Below are 16699 nucleotides of genomic sequence, written 5' to 3'. Positions count from 1 at the left end.
TATCTTGATGTCTGTGAAATTTCCTTGTAATTTCTCTGATGTTCATTAATAACGTTGTAGCAAATGATAAATGATAAGTAACACAATAACAAGACAGTGGGAGAATTTAACAGTGTATCCTAGCAACGCATATACTGGTAGGCAATAGCCAAAGTTGCTGGGCATTCACATGAACACGCATTGCTAAGACAGGGCGTAGTTAAGACTAGGCTTAAGTTGGGTTGGTTCAACTGACGTGAAGTTTGTTCTAAAGACTGGTCTTAACAAAGGCTGACTTAGCAGTTAGGACCAGGTTCAGTTAAGACCAATTGGTCGAGAGGTCAAACTTGACACTTGACCGCTCAAGACTTAAGTTCTTGTAAAATCCTGGAGAAAATTAAAAATCAGCATTAGACAGGCCTTTTATATTTAATTACTAGCTCTTACCATTAAAGGAATTAATCAGCTATTCAGCTATGTAGCCCAACCATGTAACAAAGCTTTGAATGGAAAATTTTAAAATGCTGTGTTATTCTAGTAGTATTAGGCATTCAGAGATCTTGCTTATGACGACATAGCTTGCACTTGTCTTGACTGAAGACTTGACAGAGACATGAAGACTTTATTTGGACTTGTCTCATTTGGTTTGAGACTTGACTTAAGACCTCTCTCTGACTATAAACCTGCTTTGATGAACTGAAACTGTAAATGGACTGAGCAGCTATGCAAAGTGCTGGACTGACGATCGAGACCAGAGGGTTCTCCTCAAGGACACTCAAAATGTGGACAGAAGGAGCTGAGGTTTAAATCACCAACCCTGCGACTAGTGGACAACTCTTTGACTTGACTTGGACTTGTTTTGAGTGTTTTGTGACTTGATTTGAAACATGCTTTGTCCAGATCTGACTTAGACTTGTGTTGGTTGATTTTAAGTTGAATTAGACTCGTCTCAGTTGCTTTTAAACTTGACCTCAGGCCTGCCATGACAAGACCTGACACTTGACTGCTACTTCACACAGCTGAATTGAGACTTGACTTGAGACCTGCTATGATAATACTTTATACTTGACTCTGATTTGTCTTCTTTGATTTAAGACTTGACTTGAGAGATGCTTTGACCAGATGTGAGATTTGACCTGTCTTGACTGACTTGAGCACTGACTTGGACTTGTTTCAGATGCTTTTAGATTTGACTTCAGACCTGCCATGAAAAGACTTAACACTTGACTTAGACTTATCTCGACTGATTTGAGAGTTGGCTTAAGACATACTTTGACCAAACTTGAGACTTGACCTGTCTTGACTGACTTTTGCTCGAGATGAACTTTTCTGGATTGACTTGGGAATTGATTTCAACTTTGTAACTTCAGACCTGACTTGACTTGGACTTAACCTCAATTGATTCACACTTCACACTTGCTTTTTTAAGGCTTCATGCTTGAGCTGCACTGATATCTATTATCTAGTCTTGAGACTTAACTGGAGACGTACTATGATAATACTTAAAGACTTTGATGCGATTACTTTAAGACTTTGATGTACTGGAGACTTGACTTAAGATGTGCTTTGACCAGACTTAAGATTTGGCTTGTCTCATTTAACTTGAGAATTGACTTGTCCTGACTGATTTTCATTTAACCTGTCTAAGTTGACTTGACTTGCACTTGTCTTGATTGCTTTTGGACTTGACTTCAGACTTCATGACAAGACTTGAGACTTGCATTGGACCTACTGCAATTGACTTAAGACACAACTTGAGACCTGCTTTGTCAAGACTTTATACTACTTAATACTTAATTAAACTCTTATCTTTTTATTTTAGATTTGACTTGGACCAGAGTCGATTGACTTGAGGCTTGACTTGGACTTGCCCCAGATTATATAAAAGCAGAATACATTACATTGCTACAATTTTCCTGTGTGATCAGTCAAACATGTTAGTAATGAAGAAGGGACTGGAATAAAGCTGAACAGAAGAGAACAGCAAATGAAAAACAAACTCATTTTAGGGAAATGTTTCACAATCGAATGGTTGGTTTGCAAATCATGTTCCACCGCCTTTCTTGTCACGGTGACTGCACATGTGAAATGTTTAGAGAATGCTTGTTTGGGTCTGTTTTCTCTTTTGTTTGCCCCCTCCCACTCTCTTTCTCTCTCCTGGCCTGGCTCAGTTTGTTTGGGCCTGACTGACACAGGGTCAGACTGGCACTTAATGGACCACTGCCCAGATAGTTACGGGTGCGTGTTTGTGTGTGCGTCTGACTGTGCACATGTTAAAGAGGGCGAAAGATCAGAGAAAGTTGACAGACTTTGGCAACGGTCATCAAAGCGCCTTATCTGGGAATGTTCCCCTTAGCCAGAGCCCCCGGGAATGAGCAGCAGTCAACGATACAGCAGAGATAGCTCTGTGATATGGAAATGTTAATGTCGCTCCTCAATGGTCTGTGTGTATGTTTGGTTCCAGACGACTGGAGCAGAACGCCATCAAGGTGATTCCAGCTGGAGCCTTTTCTCCTTATAAGAAGTTGCGCAGGATGTGAGTAGATGAGGAGATCCATGTATTGTGCACCCTGTCAACTATCCACAAAAACTTTTGTTTTCATCCTGTTTTTGTTGACCTCCGTGTTAAACTTTACATGTCTCTCTCTCCCTCGCTGACTCTCTGGCTCTGGCTCTATGCCTCTCTGTCTCTTGTTTCCTTTTTTCTTTGGATCTGTTCTTCACAGAGACTTGAGTAACAACCAGATATCAGAGTTAGCCTCGGACGCCTTCCAAGGTCTGCGTTCCCTCAACTCTCTGTGAGTACTGTGTGATGTTTGTATTTAAGATGCAGTTTACACAAAGCACCCCAATATGGCACTTTGTATCTCAGGAGGAATATCTAAGATCTGTTTACACCAGGAACTGTAACTATAACAATAACAATTTTAGCAAACAACAAACCCACATTAGATAAAACTCTAGGCTACATGTACTCTATGGTAACTACATAGGTGCAGCTGAAATTAAGACTCAGAGGACAGCCAAATGACACAGCTTAGTAAATTATATATGTAAGATTTTTTTTCTCCAAGAAAACAAGTGACATTGTAAATATAAATCGTTCAAATTTAGACAGCATTTTTTCAGTGTCAATGATATACTTTGTTGCCTAGAACAAGGTGTCCTAATTGACCCTACCTGCTGTCCTGACCATCCCAAAGAGGCAGACTTTTGGGAAAATGCCCTCCTGGTACAATTCATGAAACTGTGCTTTTCGCATTTGGATTGGTCTCTAAACTTGATAGATTGTTAGCAGACACCTGTATCTGTTCAGAGATCAAATCAATTTCATTACTGTTCAAGTTGTCTGTGAGTAATGGAAGGTTATTTTGTGTCAATTTCAGAATGTCCCAACAGATCCTGCTCTCCCCAGTTTACCAAGTTAATTTCTAAGATTTGGGAACATAATAACATCATTACAAGAAAGCAACCAATAAGGCCGAGACATAATAGCAGTCATATGATTAGACAGGTTTCACACAAGCCAACAGTTAATCCCAATTATCTAAACCACTTTATCTGGAGGAGAAAACTAAAGTGAATATAATATGTAATATTGCACATAAACACTATGCATGCTGGGTACAAGTTGAATTAGGCAGTCAGTCTGCATGTTGCCATGGTTTTTAGTGGGGCATTTTGGTAAAGACTGTTTGTTCAAACCATCCACCAAACCACAATTGTCCAACTATTGCTTAGCAACTGTTTCATAGGACCCTATACTCCTGGTGGTGCCATTTATATCGCCTTTTACAAAACCAAGACTTCAAGATGGTGAGATTAAATAATGTGTCTGCCTGTTCCAACATAAACTACAAGCATTAGCATGCCTGGCTTCCGAGACCAAGAGTCAGCATATTGTGAGGTAAATACATTATCATGTGCAGTTACAAGTAGGTTATGGTAGAAAAAGCCTGATTCCTGAATCAGGCTTGGGAGCCGGTACTCTATCACTCCAATAGTGAATGCCATAACCATTATGTCAGAGTTTCGGCTAGCATTGGCATTAGCGGTTCAGTACTGCTATTTGTTGGGTTCAGAAAAATTAACCCAAATGACTTTGCCAGCCTTAATGGTTTGTTTTCGTTCTCAAAACTTTTCCACATATAAATAATATTACAGTAACTTAAAGTTACTGTTGTAGGCGCAGTAACCAAGCAACCCCTAGCAAAGGGTCAGTTTTAATAGTAACAAGAGGTGCAATCAGAGAACGCAGACCTCCACCAAGGCCAAATGCTCTGTCCAGCAATGAAATGTAATAATTTGTGTATCCACCCCGTGGTTCGGATTCCTTGGCCCATGCTACATCCTTCCACCAAGTTTAATGAAAATCAGTTTTTTCGTAATCCTGCTGATAAACAAACAAACCAAACCGAAAACATAACCTTCTTGGTGGAGGTAATAATTTTGCCTTCCGTTCTGTTCCATAAGTTTGGTGTTTGTATAAAACTCGTTTCCTTCCCTGTTGAACTTCTTATCTTATTATCATGGCTGGAAATAATGGCCAAATTTACAAAATTAAGAGAAATAGAATTATCCTTTAATGTGGCTTACATTTGCAGTATAACAAAGACATTTAAGATGCACCTTTGAGTGGAACGGTTGTGCTGTTGGCCTCCACAGCAGCCTGAATCTCAGGTCGGACCATCTGCTTTGCGTGTGAAGCTTTTGGAAAGGAGACGGAGAGAGGAGCAGGAGAGGGAGTGAGGGATGTAGAGTTATTTCATGAAGGAGTTATATTAAGGTCTCGTCTCTCCAAAGTCAATAATTCATAAATGCTGAATTGCTGAATGGAGGCTTCTGCCACCTCATTACACATTCACCACAGAGAGAATGGGACACACACATTCATGCTGACACACCACATACAGTATGGCTTTCGCATTAAACTGCACTGTGTGTTCATTGTGTGTCAGGGTTTGGTGAGAGAGGATGTAAATGAGCCATCGATTCTCTCTGTGCATGTGTCTGTATGTCTGTACGTGTGTGTGTGCGTGGGCACTCGAAACAGTACGTGCTAATGCGTGTGTGAGACATAAATGAAGCATCCACTCTCTGCACCGTGTGTTTCCCAACCTCAGGTCTCTCAGGGACAGCCACTCAGCACAATGAAATAAAAGCCAATCTAAAACACATGTCTTTAGACTGTCTACATACACAGTTCAACTCAGCGTGGAGCGTAAAGATGACTGATAGCTCTCTGAGTATGTGTGTGTGTGCGTCTAAGGTATTTGTTGGGCAAGGCAGTGGCAGTCTCAGCCTTGACCTGTTTGTAATCTGATGCATTTATAAAAAGCTTTTCTCTGATAACAGCGTGCATTACTTGCATTGGAGCCAGATTTATGGAGGAGTATTTTTATTGTGACATTTAGATGAAAAGTGTTCAGAAGGAGTTATGCTTTATGTCTGTAGTGTTTACATACAGCCAGGTGTTGTTGCACAAAGAGGCAGAGTGTTTATACGGGCAGCATTTTATTATATCCGCCAGGGAGGTCAATGTTTTCTATGCTGTTTGTGCGTTTGTCTTTTTGTTAGTTAGTAGGATTACAGAAAAACAACTCTGCCCGTTGTATGTAAAACTTGGAAGGGTGTAGCATGGGCCAAGGAAGAAGCCATTAAATTCTGAAGCTGATCTGAATCACAGGGTGGATTATTTTTATGTCTCCATGTCGGCAAGAGTCGTGGCTGGAGGCATTACATTTTTGGGTTGTCCGTTCGTCCCATTCTCGTCAACCCACTATATCAAGAATGCCTCAAAAGAATTTCTATAAATTTGGCACAAACATCCACTTGGAATCGGTGATGAACTGATTCAATTTTGATGGTCAAAGGTCAAGGTCACTTTGACCTTGCATCCGTCCCATTCTCGTGAACCCACTATCTCACACCTTAAGGGACTTTCCTTAAATTTGGCACAAACGTCTACTTACACCAAAGAATGATCTGATTAGAATTTGGTGGTTGAAGGTCACTGTGAGCTCACAAAACATGTTTTTGTCCATAACTTAAGATTTCATAAGAAAATTATGACAAAATTTTACACAAATGTCTAATAGGATAAAATGATGATGATATTATGTATCCAAAAGGTCAAAGGTCAACTTCACTGCAGCATCATAACTATTTTTCTGGCCAATATGTCTTATCACAACTCAGGAACAAAAGGGGACACATTTGGTCAGATACTGAATTTGTGACACTCATCTTTAAACTGTGCTGACTGTATAAATCTTCTGGGCTGCCAGAAGAACATGTGTGTGAGGCACTCATGTCTGTAACTGCAATTTTACTGGTTTGCATAGGCATACAACTGGGAGACTATAATTCTAGTTCCTTTCTGTTAAATTTTCAATACATGCACACGGCTGTGTCGCAAGCAAACTTTGAAGTAGCTGGGCCAAAATGGCGGCAACTAGCAGCACAGTGCTAACATCAGCAACAGTGCTGACAGAGCTCACCTTGGCGACCAGTCGGTGAGCCAGAGAGTGGGCGTTACGCCATGATCACACTGGACGCAAAAGCGCTATGAAGCCTGAAAATTATATATCGCGGCGTTTCTGCAACAACACTGTCCCACCTCCATGGGTGAGGATTACCAGCAGTTACCATTGTATGAGCACTGCCACCATTTGGCCTTAGTAGAGGTCTGCGCTCTCCAAGTGCCCTTCTAGCTGATTTTATTTTGACGTAAAAGCCAAAAAAAGAACCGTATTATTTTTTATTAAGTTCTTGTTGTTTCAGGTCCTTGTGTTTTTTTAATGATTTTTCTGCATTCTCTTTAGTAAAAAAAGTTCCACTCCTTTAGTTTAATGCTGCATTCATGTTGGGAGAACTGCCGTATTTCAAGATGGTTACACCCATAATTAAGCTTGTGGTTACCCTAGATAAATAGCCTACATTTCTTATTTTCATTATGTTACATATCTAGAGCATTAACATGTTTGGTTAAACCACAATAATATTTTTTATTAGTGTTGCTGAGATATTGTAGGAGATATTTTAGGTGCTGGTCTCCCCATACCTGTGGCTTAAAATTACAACAGTTTTTTTTCACACAGGCTGCTTGCAGTTAAGGTCTGTTACATTTTGACATGAACGCAGCATTCTCTGGCACACTGTCAAAGATTAATTGGAGCTGCATTTTTTTTTACGCACTAACAAAATACTACTTTCATGTTTGATGAAAGGTACTCAAATGCTCCCATTAGACACAGGTGCTAGTGGAACAGAGGGCAGTGAGAAGAGCTCTTGCTCCTTTTACAGTGTGTGCTGAGTGTTAATATTAATAGTAGCACTGGATAATATGTGTGGTCTCATTCCTAACTTATTAATGCAGTGTTTGTGCTCCACAGGGTACTATATGGAAACAAGATCACTGAGATTTCCAAAGCACTGTTTGAGGGACTGTTTTCTCTGCAGCTATTGTAAGTAGACACACACAAACACACACACACACACACACACAAAGTTGGAGTTGCAGCTAAGAGCTCACATCCGCATCTCATTGATATTCCACTGAAAAGTGCTTACCTAAAACATTGTCATCAGAGTGGAGACATCATGATTGAAAGCCATGACCTGTAACACTGGCAACACTCATCGAAGAATGATAACAGGATAAACCGTCATCCTCTCTGTCTCTCCTTTGTTCTGTCGCTTCTTTCTTTCAGGTTACTGAATGCTAATAAGATAGCATGTCTACGTGTGGACGCATTTCAGGACCTCCACAACCTCAATCTGCTCTCACTATATGACAACAAGCTCCAGACCATTGCCAAGGGGACCTTCTCGTCGCTACGAGCCATACAAACACTGTACGTGTACACACACACACACACACACACACACACACACACACACACAGACAAACAATACAAAGGTGTGAAATTATAAGCGGTGGTTGGCAATCATCATAACTGAACAACTGCAGACGTAAACAAAAATCAATTATGTTTTAAGAGAAACGCAGCAGAAACAACTTCAGTCTGAAGAAAAACAACAATATTGTTTATATTGTTTATGCATCTTGGATTTCTGGGAACATTTGTTGTTGCCACTTGTTAAAAAACAGTTTTCATTTATCTTAAAATCAGCAGTAAACAGCAGGTTTTGTCGTCAGCTTTAATATATATAATAACCACTTCTCTTTAAACACACCATTTTGCACTAATGTTTCCAATTACACATTATCTGTCATAGAGGAGGTAAATACTGTGTACCAATTTCACCACTTTCCTAAACAGACTTTCATCTGAGTGCAAATTGTTTTGTTAGTGTGCTCCCCTGGGTAGAAAATAACACAGAAACCGCCTTCTATCATGCAAAGCACATGACAGGCTGATATCTAGCAGTGTCTAAGTATTCAAGGGTGGACTTTACCTTTAATGAATGACATTGTGCCCTTTAAGGACCCTGTCTTCATGTAACAGAAATAAGTTTGCATCTTTGTGAACTTTACCTGGCCTTTACTTTATCTTTGAAATTCAGCCATTACTTTACAGTTTGTAATCCCTACAACATTGTTACTTTGCGGTTTGGTTTGTTTGCTGTGTTTAGTCAAGCAATTTGCACTGGCCTTCCCCTTAGCCGTTCCAAAACAACAGTAAAAAAACAGTACATACCTGGCAATGTTTCATAGAATAAACACACAGCAACAAAAATGCAATAAGATATTGACAACAAATAATCATTCTTCCACCAAGCAGTGTAGTTCTTTGGTGACATTTAACAAAATGACTGCCAAGCAACACACAGATGCAGGGGAAAGTGCCGGCTGCTTTACATGGAGCCAGAGAAGTTAACCCCCATGGGCTCCAGTAAACCTAATGTCAGGAGAAAGAAAAACAAGACTTATGTGGCTACATTATAACCACATATATATCTACAATCAGTAATTGTTGTGCTCACTTTCCCCTAGCTATTGTCACTTGCCAGCTTTATATATTTTTTTTACTTGCTGAGTAACCAAGTTAACATTAGGCTGCATTAGGCTATGAATAAAAACATTCAAGCTAGCTAAAGTACATTGCCAACCTTTCATTGATCATTTGTGTAGCTACACGCTCTGGTTAGAGATTAAAGGCCGGGAGTTTGTGCAGCAGCAATGACTGGTATTTCTCCAACAAAGTGACAGAACACAGTGGGTCCCCAGGCTGCTCAAACATTAGTCCCTGTAGGTGCTGTTTGCATCTTTTTTTTTGTGTGCATTAATTGAATGACAGATGAGTTGCGTACATCATTTCTTATGTCCTGGCGGATGATAAATGATGCAGGTTTCAGTTGCCAGTTGCCCTCTTCAGCTCTGCGTCCCGTATGATAGTAGGTGACTAATTGGCGGAGTAATACTGAAATGTGATGCAGTCACAGCTGTGTGTTTATAGAGTAATTCACAGTGGTTTCAAACGCAGGTCAGCCAGTCATAATCAAGGACTGGAACAATCTGTTTTTATAAAATCAGTTTGGTTGCTCTGCATTCAGTGGACGCATTCAGTGCTTGCTTGGCGCAGGGGAGGGAGAAATATTGTGTGCTCTATTACCCAACATTAGCTTTTAGGCTTTTTAGGGAAGTATTGTAAACCAATCCAAACTTCTTTTTTTTTTTGACACGATAGTTTCACAAAAAATGCTTGAGGCACTCTGAACGTACCTGCCATCCAAACACAAACAGGTGACATCTGTGACAGTACCCACACTCAAGAAACAGAACGTGTTCATAACTTTTGTTCTAACAGCTTATTTGTGTGTTTTTGTATGCTCCATGTGTCCGTGTCTGTGTTTGTGTGTGTGTGTGTGTGTGTGTGTGTGTGTGTGTGTGTATTAGTCACTTAGCCCAAAACCCGTTTATCTGTGACTGCCATCTGAAGTGGCTGGCAGACTACCTGCAGGACAATCCCATTGAGACAAGCGGTGCCCGCTGCACCAGCCCCCGGCGCCTCGCCAACAAACGGATCGGGCAAATCAAGAGCAAGAAGTTCCGCTGCTCAGGTATAAACACATGTGGCATTGTAAACACATTTATCTTAAATTATTTCTGTTCCTGGTCATTAACACAAGTACAGACTCCTACACATAATATCCAAATTGACTCACTGTTTACTCTCCCGTGTTTACATTCTGTGTCTTCCTGCTGGGATTTTCCCTCAGCCTCTCTCTACTAACCTCAACTCCCTGTTTTCAGCATTTTTTTGGCATCTTTCTCGCTCTCTTCTTGCATTTTAACACACACACAAGCACACACACACACACACACACACACACAGCCAGTGAGTACTTTACTTCAGACTAGCCTTATGTTTTTTGGTTGTTTTTCACTTTCACTCTCTCTGTCTCTCCATTAGCTAGAGAACAGTATTTCATCCCAGGTATTGTACATCGAGCATGTGTGTGTGTGTGAGTGTGTGTGTGTGTATGTATGTATAAGACACTGTCTGGTCCAACACGGCAGATGCTGCACACTCAAACTCTACACTTGCGTGAGTGACTTGCCTTGACTGACACCTTGTGAATGCCAAGACAATTTCTTTTAATGGTTTAACGTACATCATAATGCATCACGTCTAACCAGGCACCAGATAATCACACTCTTGTCCTTGCACTTGGGTTTTTCCGATGGTAACCGTAACCTTGACGATAGAGGGAGAAAAACAATCGGATTAATGGGCTCAGGCCGCTGTCAGCCGGGCACTCCATGTGAGACTCTGTGTAAATGAAAGTATATTGGTACAGCGATCACAGAGACTATATTTAATAACAGTCCTCCTCGCTTCTTAGCACATCTAATGATAGCTAATGTATGAGCGTATGTCCGCGAGCATCTGTGTCTGTTTCGCCCACTGCAGAACATCAAAAGGTCACGCAGTTACCATGCTCAGAGGGGTGCTGGGAAATATGTAAATCAGACATGCATATGAGATCAGTAGCAGGGCTAAAGGCGGTCATTACCACAGCAGCACACAGAGGAGGCATGGTGTGTGTTGGATGAGAGCGTGTGTGTGTGTGTGTGTGTGTATGTGTGCTCACTGCAGTCATTAACTCACCAGGGGGACAGAGGTTTCAAAGCCCAGATACCACATACGCGGCAAAGCTGAATAATTTAAGAAGATTTGTGGTTGAAAAGTTGGATAAACATGTTTTATTCTGTGGTACAACCTTGGTATCACGCCTTGGATCAATACATCTAAAATCCTCTCGATTAATTTGCATCATGTCCCCTATTTCACGGTGTATTATTTTGGATCCTATCTCATATATCTGTTTGAACAAAAACTCTTTAATTCCAGTTTTATCCCTCAAACCATTTCTTGTTTTACTCGTGTAAAGACTGAACTGAAGTGATTGATGTCGAAGAATACACACAAAGCAAAAATAATGTACTTTATGCTTGCAAGTGTTTAGAGCGGGCTAAATTTTATTGTTCATCGGCATGGCGCATTTATCTGGTTATGTGTGCTTTTCGTCATCTTGCGCGCCGCAATCCCCCCCCCCCCCCCCAGAACAAGTCGGAATCAGTCGTGCTTCAAGCAAACCAGGCCGGGATGTGTGTTGGATGAAAGCACCCACCAAATGTCATGTTATGCCGGCACGATTCTCACTATTCACGAGTCATTACCCCTTTAAATGAATCACTGCCTGAGGACTGAACACAAAAAAATTGCAGCATTTTTTTTCTCAGTCTCCCCTTTTTTCTCTCCTGTTCAAATAAAAGAGTGAAATCCCTTCTTCTTTCTCCTACTGCCTCTCTCACACACTCAGGAGTACACCATGTCGGCTGTAAGTAACACACACACAAACACACAACATTCTTGCGTCAGCTCCGAAACCCTCACCTCTCGTCTCCTGAGCCGGCCTCTGACCTTTGACCTCTAGAACCCACAGTGACCTTTGACCCCCTCTGTGACTCCTCCTGTCTGTTTACAAACAACAATAATGAGAATATCCATAAAATTCACATTTTATCACACTACAGTGTATGTATTTTTTTCTCTTCATGCTGTTCTTGTGTGTGTTTGCAAGTGTGTGTGCCCATGTTTGTTGGAATTCGTGTGTGTGCGTGTGTGGTGTGTGTATTCCTAGAAGTCAGGGCTTCTCTTGCCTTCAGTGCTGCTGTAACTCTCCTCCCACTCCTCTGTAGCTGCCGCTCTGTTCCTGCTCTCCTGTGTTATGTCTGTGAGTTTAGATGTCTTTAGATGTTCCAGTCTACTTCCCCTGCTTTTTCTTTACTGTACTTTCCACCCTGTCTGATCTTGTCCTCTTCTCCTCCTCTTCTCCTCCTCCTCCTCCTCCTCCTCCCTATTACTGCTCCCCTTCCCTCTTCATTCCGAGCAATACATTTCCTCGAGCCAGACGGCTGTCTTTCCATTTTCGTCCCTTGGACTCTTTCTTTTCTTATCCTTATCTGCTCTCCTTCTCATCCTCTCCTACTCCCTTTCATCATTCTTCTCCTCCCTCTCATCTCCTCCTTCCCTCTCCTCTCCATACTTCTCCTCTGCTCTCCTCTCCTCTCCTCTCCTCTCCTATTCCTCATTTTCCTCCTTTCCTTGTTATCTTCCCCTTCACCCCTTTTTTCTCCTCCTCTTGTCATCCTCTCCCCTACTACTTTTCCTCTCATCTCTCCTCTCCTCTACCTCATCCCCCCCTTTCCTGCTCCCTTCCTCTCCCTCTCATCTTCTCTTCTCCTGTCCTCTCCTTCTTCTCCTACATCTTATCCTCTCCCTTTTTCCTGCTCCTCCTCTCTCCTCTTCCCTCTTCTCCCCCTGTCCTTCCCGCCCCTGTGTTCCAGCGGAGGAGCAGTCAGTCAGCAGGTTGTTCCTTTGTGCTTGATCTAACCATGTGGCTGCCAGGTTCCTAAAGTGGAACATGGTTCTGTCAAGCACCATGGAACGGCCCTGCAAAACCCTACAGCATGGCCAAGACGCAAGAGACAGCAATCTCCTGTCACCCTGTGTGTGTGTGTGTGTGTGTGTGTGTGTGCGCACGTGTGTGTGTGCACGTGTGTGTGTGTGTGTGTGTGTGTGTGTGTGTGTGTGTGTGTCTGTCTGTCTGTCTGTGTGTGTGCCTGTACAGTATGACAGATGACTGCTGGGTGTGTGTGAGCATTTTTCTGCTATGATCTAAACTGTCTGGTTTGTGCTGTGGTTGCTAACACTAACAGTTGCTTTGTAGTCTGACAGGACTGAAAAACTCCAACCTGTGTGTGTGGATGCGTGTGTGCCTGTACACATGTCTTGACAGTTTGTGCGTCTTGTGAACTTGGCTCCTTTTAGGCCGTGATACACATGCAGCGTTTTGAAGTAATGCTCATGGGGAATGATAAATACGAGCATAATCAGCAATGTTTTTCAAACATGTTTGGTTCAATTTGACAATTTCCACTCCAAACAAAAGCAGCACAGCCCCTCTGCACTGTGTCAAAATTCTTCTTTTGTATCACAACTTTCAATCAGGCCATACACAATATTTTTATTGGAACTGGTACCAGTAAACGCTGGGGTTCAACTCTTGCACGATGAGGGCGTTGGGTGACTTTGTGCTTATAATTGTGACCAGGTACCGAGGACTACCGCAGCAAACTAGGAGGGGACTGCTTCGCCGACTTGGCTTGCCCGGACAAGTGCCGTTGTGAGGGCACCACAGTCGACTGCTCCAACCAGAAACTTACCAAAATACCAGATCACATTCCCCAGTACACTGCTGAACTGTGAGTCAAGCTGTATTTTTTTACTACAAAGTGTATCCTTGTGTGGCATATAGAGGAAACCTCGCATCGGCCTTGATCTCCTCCTCCTCCTCCTCCTCCTCCTGTCTCCGTCTCTTCTGTTGTTCTCTCTCTTTGTCTCTGACCACCTCTTCTCTTCTCTGTTCCTAGGCGTCTGAACAACAATGAATTCACTGTGCTCGAGGCGACAGGGATCTTCAAAAAGTTGCCTCAGCTGAGAAAGATGTGAGTCAGACATGTTGCAAACGTAACGGGAACAAAGAGTCACATGTGGTTGTCAAGAAGTCATACTAAGGTCACACAGAGAAAGCTATGATTGTACTTGTGTTGACACAGAAATCAAAATGAACCATGTGTATTTCTCTCAATATACCTTACCTCCATCTACTCCTACTACTGCTACTTCTGTTCCCTCTTGCTGTCTTTGTCCTCTTCTTGCTTTCTCTACATCTTTCATCTCTCTTGGTTTCACTCTTTTCATTCTTACTGCCATCTTACCTTTCTCGCTCCTGCAGTAACCTGAGCAATAACCGTATCACTGACATAGAGGAGGGGACGTTTGAAGGAGCCTCAGGGGTCAATGAGTTGATTCTGACCTCCAACAGACTGGAGAACATACACCACCGCATGCTGAAGGGACTCAGCGGCCTCCGCACACTGTGGGTACACACACACACGCACACACACACACGCTCACACACAGAGTTTCTTAAATGCATATGCAATCACATTATCATATCAAACATGGGAACAATATTCAAATATGCTTTCACACACTGTGACAAAGTCCACACACAAACATTGAAAACATGTGAGCATGCATAATTCGCAGGTTTATATTATCATGAATATATCTTTATTTTCTGTAAAATGCACAGTAACTTTAATCTTTTTTGTCTGTATGTGCCTGTGTGTGTCTGTGTGTGTGTCTGTGTGTGTGCAGTATGCTGAGGAGTAACCGCATCAGCTGTGTGAGTAACAGCAGCTTTGTGGGGTTGAGCTCAGTGCGTCTTCTGTCACTCTACGACAACCAGATCACCTCCATGAACCCCGGAGCCTTTGACACACTACACTCCCTGTCCACGCTGTGAGTACACACACATTACAAATGCAAATGTACAAACACACACACACACACACACACACACACACACAAACACACAGCATCCAACTCCTCCCTTTGTTCTCCAGCAACCTTCTGGCCAATCCCTTCAACTGTAACTGTCACCTGGCTTGGCTGGGTGATTGGCTGAGAAGGAAACGCATCGTCACCGGTAACCCTCGCTGCCAGAGTCCTTATTTCTTGAAGGAGATCCCCATCCAGGATGTAGCTGTCCAGGACTTTGCCTGTGAAGATGGTAAGACGGAGCAGATACACCCGTTAAGCATGACACTGTAGCATCTGCAGCCCTGACAAATTTTGTTTTTATTTTTCATTACCACCTTTTCATCATCCTTCCTCCCCTTTCCACCACTCCATCTGTTTTATCATCTTTCATCAGGTAATGATGAGAACAGCTGCTCTCCACTGCTGAGGTGTCCAGCAGAGTGTTCCTGTCTGGACACTGTGGTGCGCTGCAGCAACAAGGGTCTCACCACGCTACCCAAAGGCCTGCCCAAAGAGACCACTGAACTGTGAGTGACACACCGACACATCATTAAGTGAAATTGAGTTCCATTTCCTACTTTCATGACCTACTGAACCTCAAACAAGACATGTAAACCATGTATCTCCAAAAACAAATTTCAAGTTTTTCTTGTCATGAATATGCAATAAACATTGTGTTTGGTTAAGCACCTATTGAAACTTTAAAAGTTTAGAGTGTGTATATGGGGCTTAGAACATTATGATGAAAGTATATGATGGCCATTTCCATACCCAGGTTTGGTGCTAAATTTAGGCATTTTGACCATTTGAGAGATGATAAAAAATGGTCAGAAATCCCCCCTAATTTCACATTAAGAAACCAAGAAGTTGAGGAGCACCAGAAAAATTCATTCTGTGATTTTGTATCAAAAGCGTTTTACAGCAATTGCATCACTTCTGTTCTGAAAGTTGCTCAGAAACTCCCTCGTTGTCTGTATAGCTATGAAAGCCATACATCTTCTGACTGCCCGACATCTCTAGATTGTGACTGTTAAGTTCAATGAGACTGTGATTATGCTAGAGATCAAAATTGGTCATTTTATACAGTAATATCCATTTAAAAATAGTATTCATTATTTATTCATTCATGCATTTTTTGAAGGGTTTCTGAAGTATTTTAAACTTCCATTACTTATCAGATTTGCGTCTAATATAACAAATGTAACAATTTGTGTCAAGGCACTTTCTTTATGCTGTCAACGTCTTAAATGTGCAGTTTGTATGTCTGGAGAAAGACAGTTGATTGTTAGGTCTCACTGTCTTCAAATACCGACACTGAGGTCATCAGTATTTGATAACCTGGGAATGATTGCATATTGAACCTGTAGCTATATCTATAATGATCAGTGAACAACTTTTCCAGTTTAACTTTGGGCTTGTAGAGCTACAACAGGCAGGGGTAAATATTTTTGCCCAGACTGGTGAAGACTGGTCCACCTGCTGTCCTGTCATCACCTTAGGATCTATGTGGCTGACAGGACAGCTGGCTTTGAGGACAGTTAAGCCATAACTGAGGACGAAGCTTGTGTGGATTGCGAAGATGAAGCATCAGTAGCCCTTACACAGTCTTCGTGTCTGGTGTAAACATGGAATAAGACAGATTTGCTGCCATTGTAACCTCAAAGTTGTCGGCCTCAGAAAATCTAAATCTTGATCCACTGTATATTTGAATCTTGTTTTTCTTAATTTCTGAAGCTGTACTTGGTCAGAAGACACATGAAACAGTAGCACAAGGCTCACAGAGACACAGGTACACATACTGAAGGCTTACAGAGGATTTTATTCCAGAAACTCAGCTTAAGATACACACAAAACCC

The 16699-nt window shown here is 41.9% G+C and overlaps 1 protein-coding gene across 4 annotated transcripts in view; it reads left to right on the top strand.

The window, feature by feature from the left end:
* The window catches only part of slit2 (slit homolog 2 (Drosophila)), a 126501-nt gene that overhangs the window by 84366 nt on the left and 25436 nt on the right, over window positions 1-16699 (top strand). For 3 of the 4 annotated variants that reach the window (XM_050044420.1, XM_050044423.1, XM_050044422.1), the window contains 12 exons: window positions 2444-2515; window positions 2706-2777; window positions 7374-7445; window positions 7692-7835; window positions 9842-10005; window positions 11773-11790; window positions 13567-13717; window positions 13886-13960; window positions 14251-14394; window positions 14679-14822; window positions 14927-15093; window positions 15238-15370. In XM_050044420.1, the coding sequence (XP_049900377.1) occupies window positions 2444-2515; window positions 2706-2777; window positions 7374-7445; window positions 7692-7835; window positions 9842-10005; window positions 11773-11790; window positions 13567-13717; window positions 13886-13960; window positions 14251-14394; window positions 14679-14822; window positions 14927-15093; window positions 15238-15370 (1356 nt within the window). The remainder of the gene's footprint in view (window positions 1-2443; window positions 2516-2705; window positions 2778-7373; window positions 7446-7691; window positions 7836-9841; window positions 10006-11772; window positions 11791-13566; window positions 13718-13885; window positions 13961-14250; window positions 14395-14678; window positions 14823-14926; window positions 15094-15237; window positions 15371-16699) is intronic. The other variant, XM_050044421.1, reaches the window with a different exon arrangement.

The sequence above is a fragment of the Epinephelus moara genome, chromosome 5 (assembly GCF_006386435.1).
Source record: "Epinephelus moara isolate mb chromosome 5, YSFRI_EMoa_1.0, whole genome shotgun sequence".
NCBI classification, from domain to species: domain Eukaryota; kingdom Metazoa; phylum Chordata; class Actinopteri; order Perciformes; family Serranidae; genus Epinephelus; species Epinephelus moara.
The sequence above is the reverse complement of the archived record's forward strand: the minus strand, read 5'-3'. Positions and strand labels throughout refer to the sequence as shown.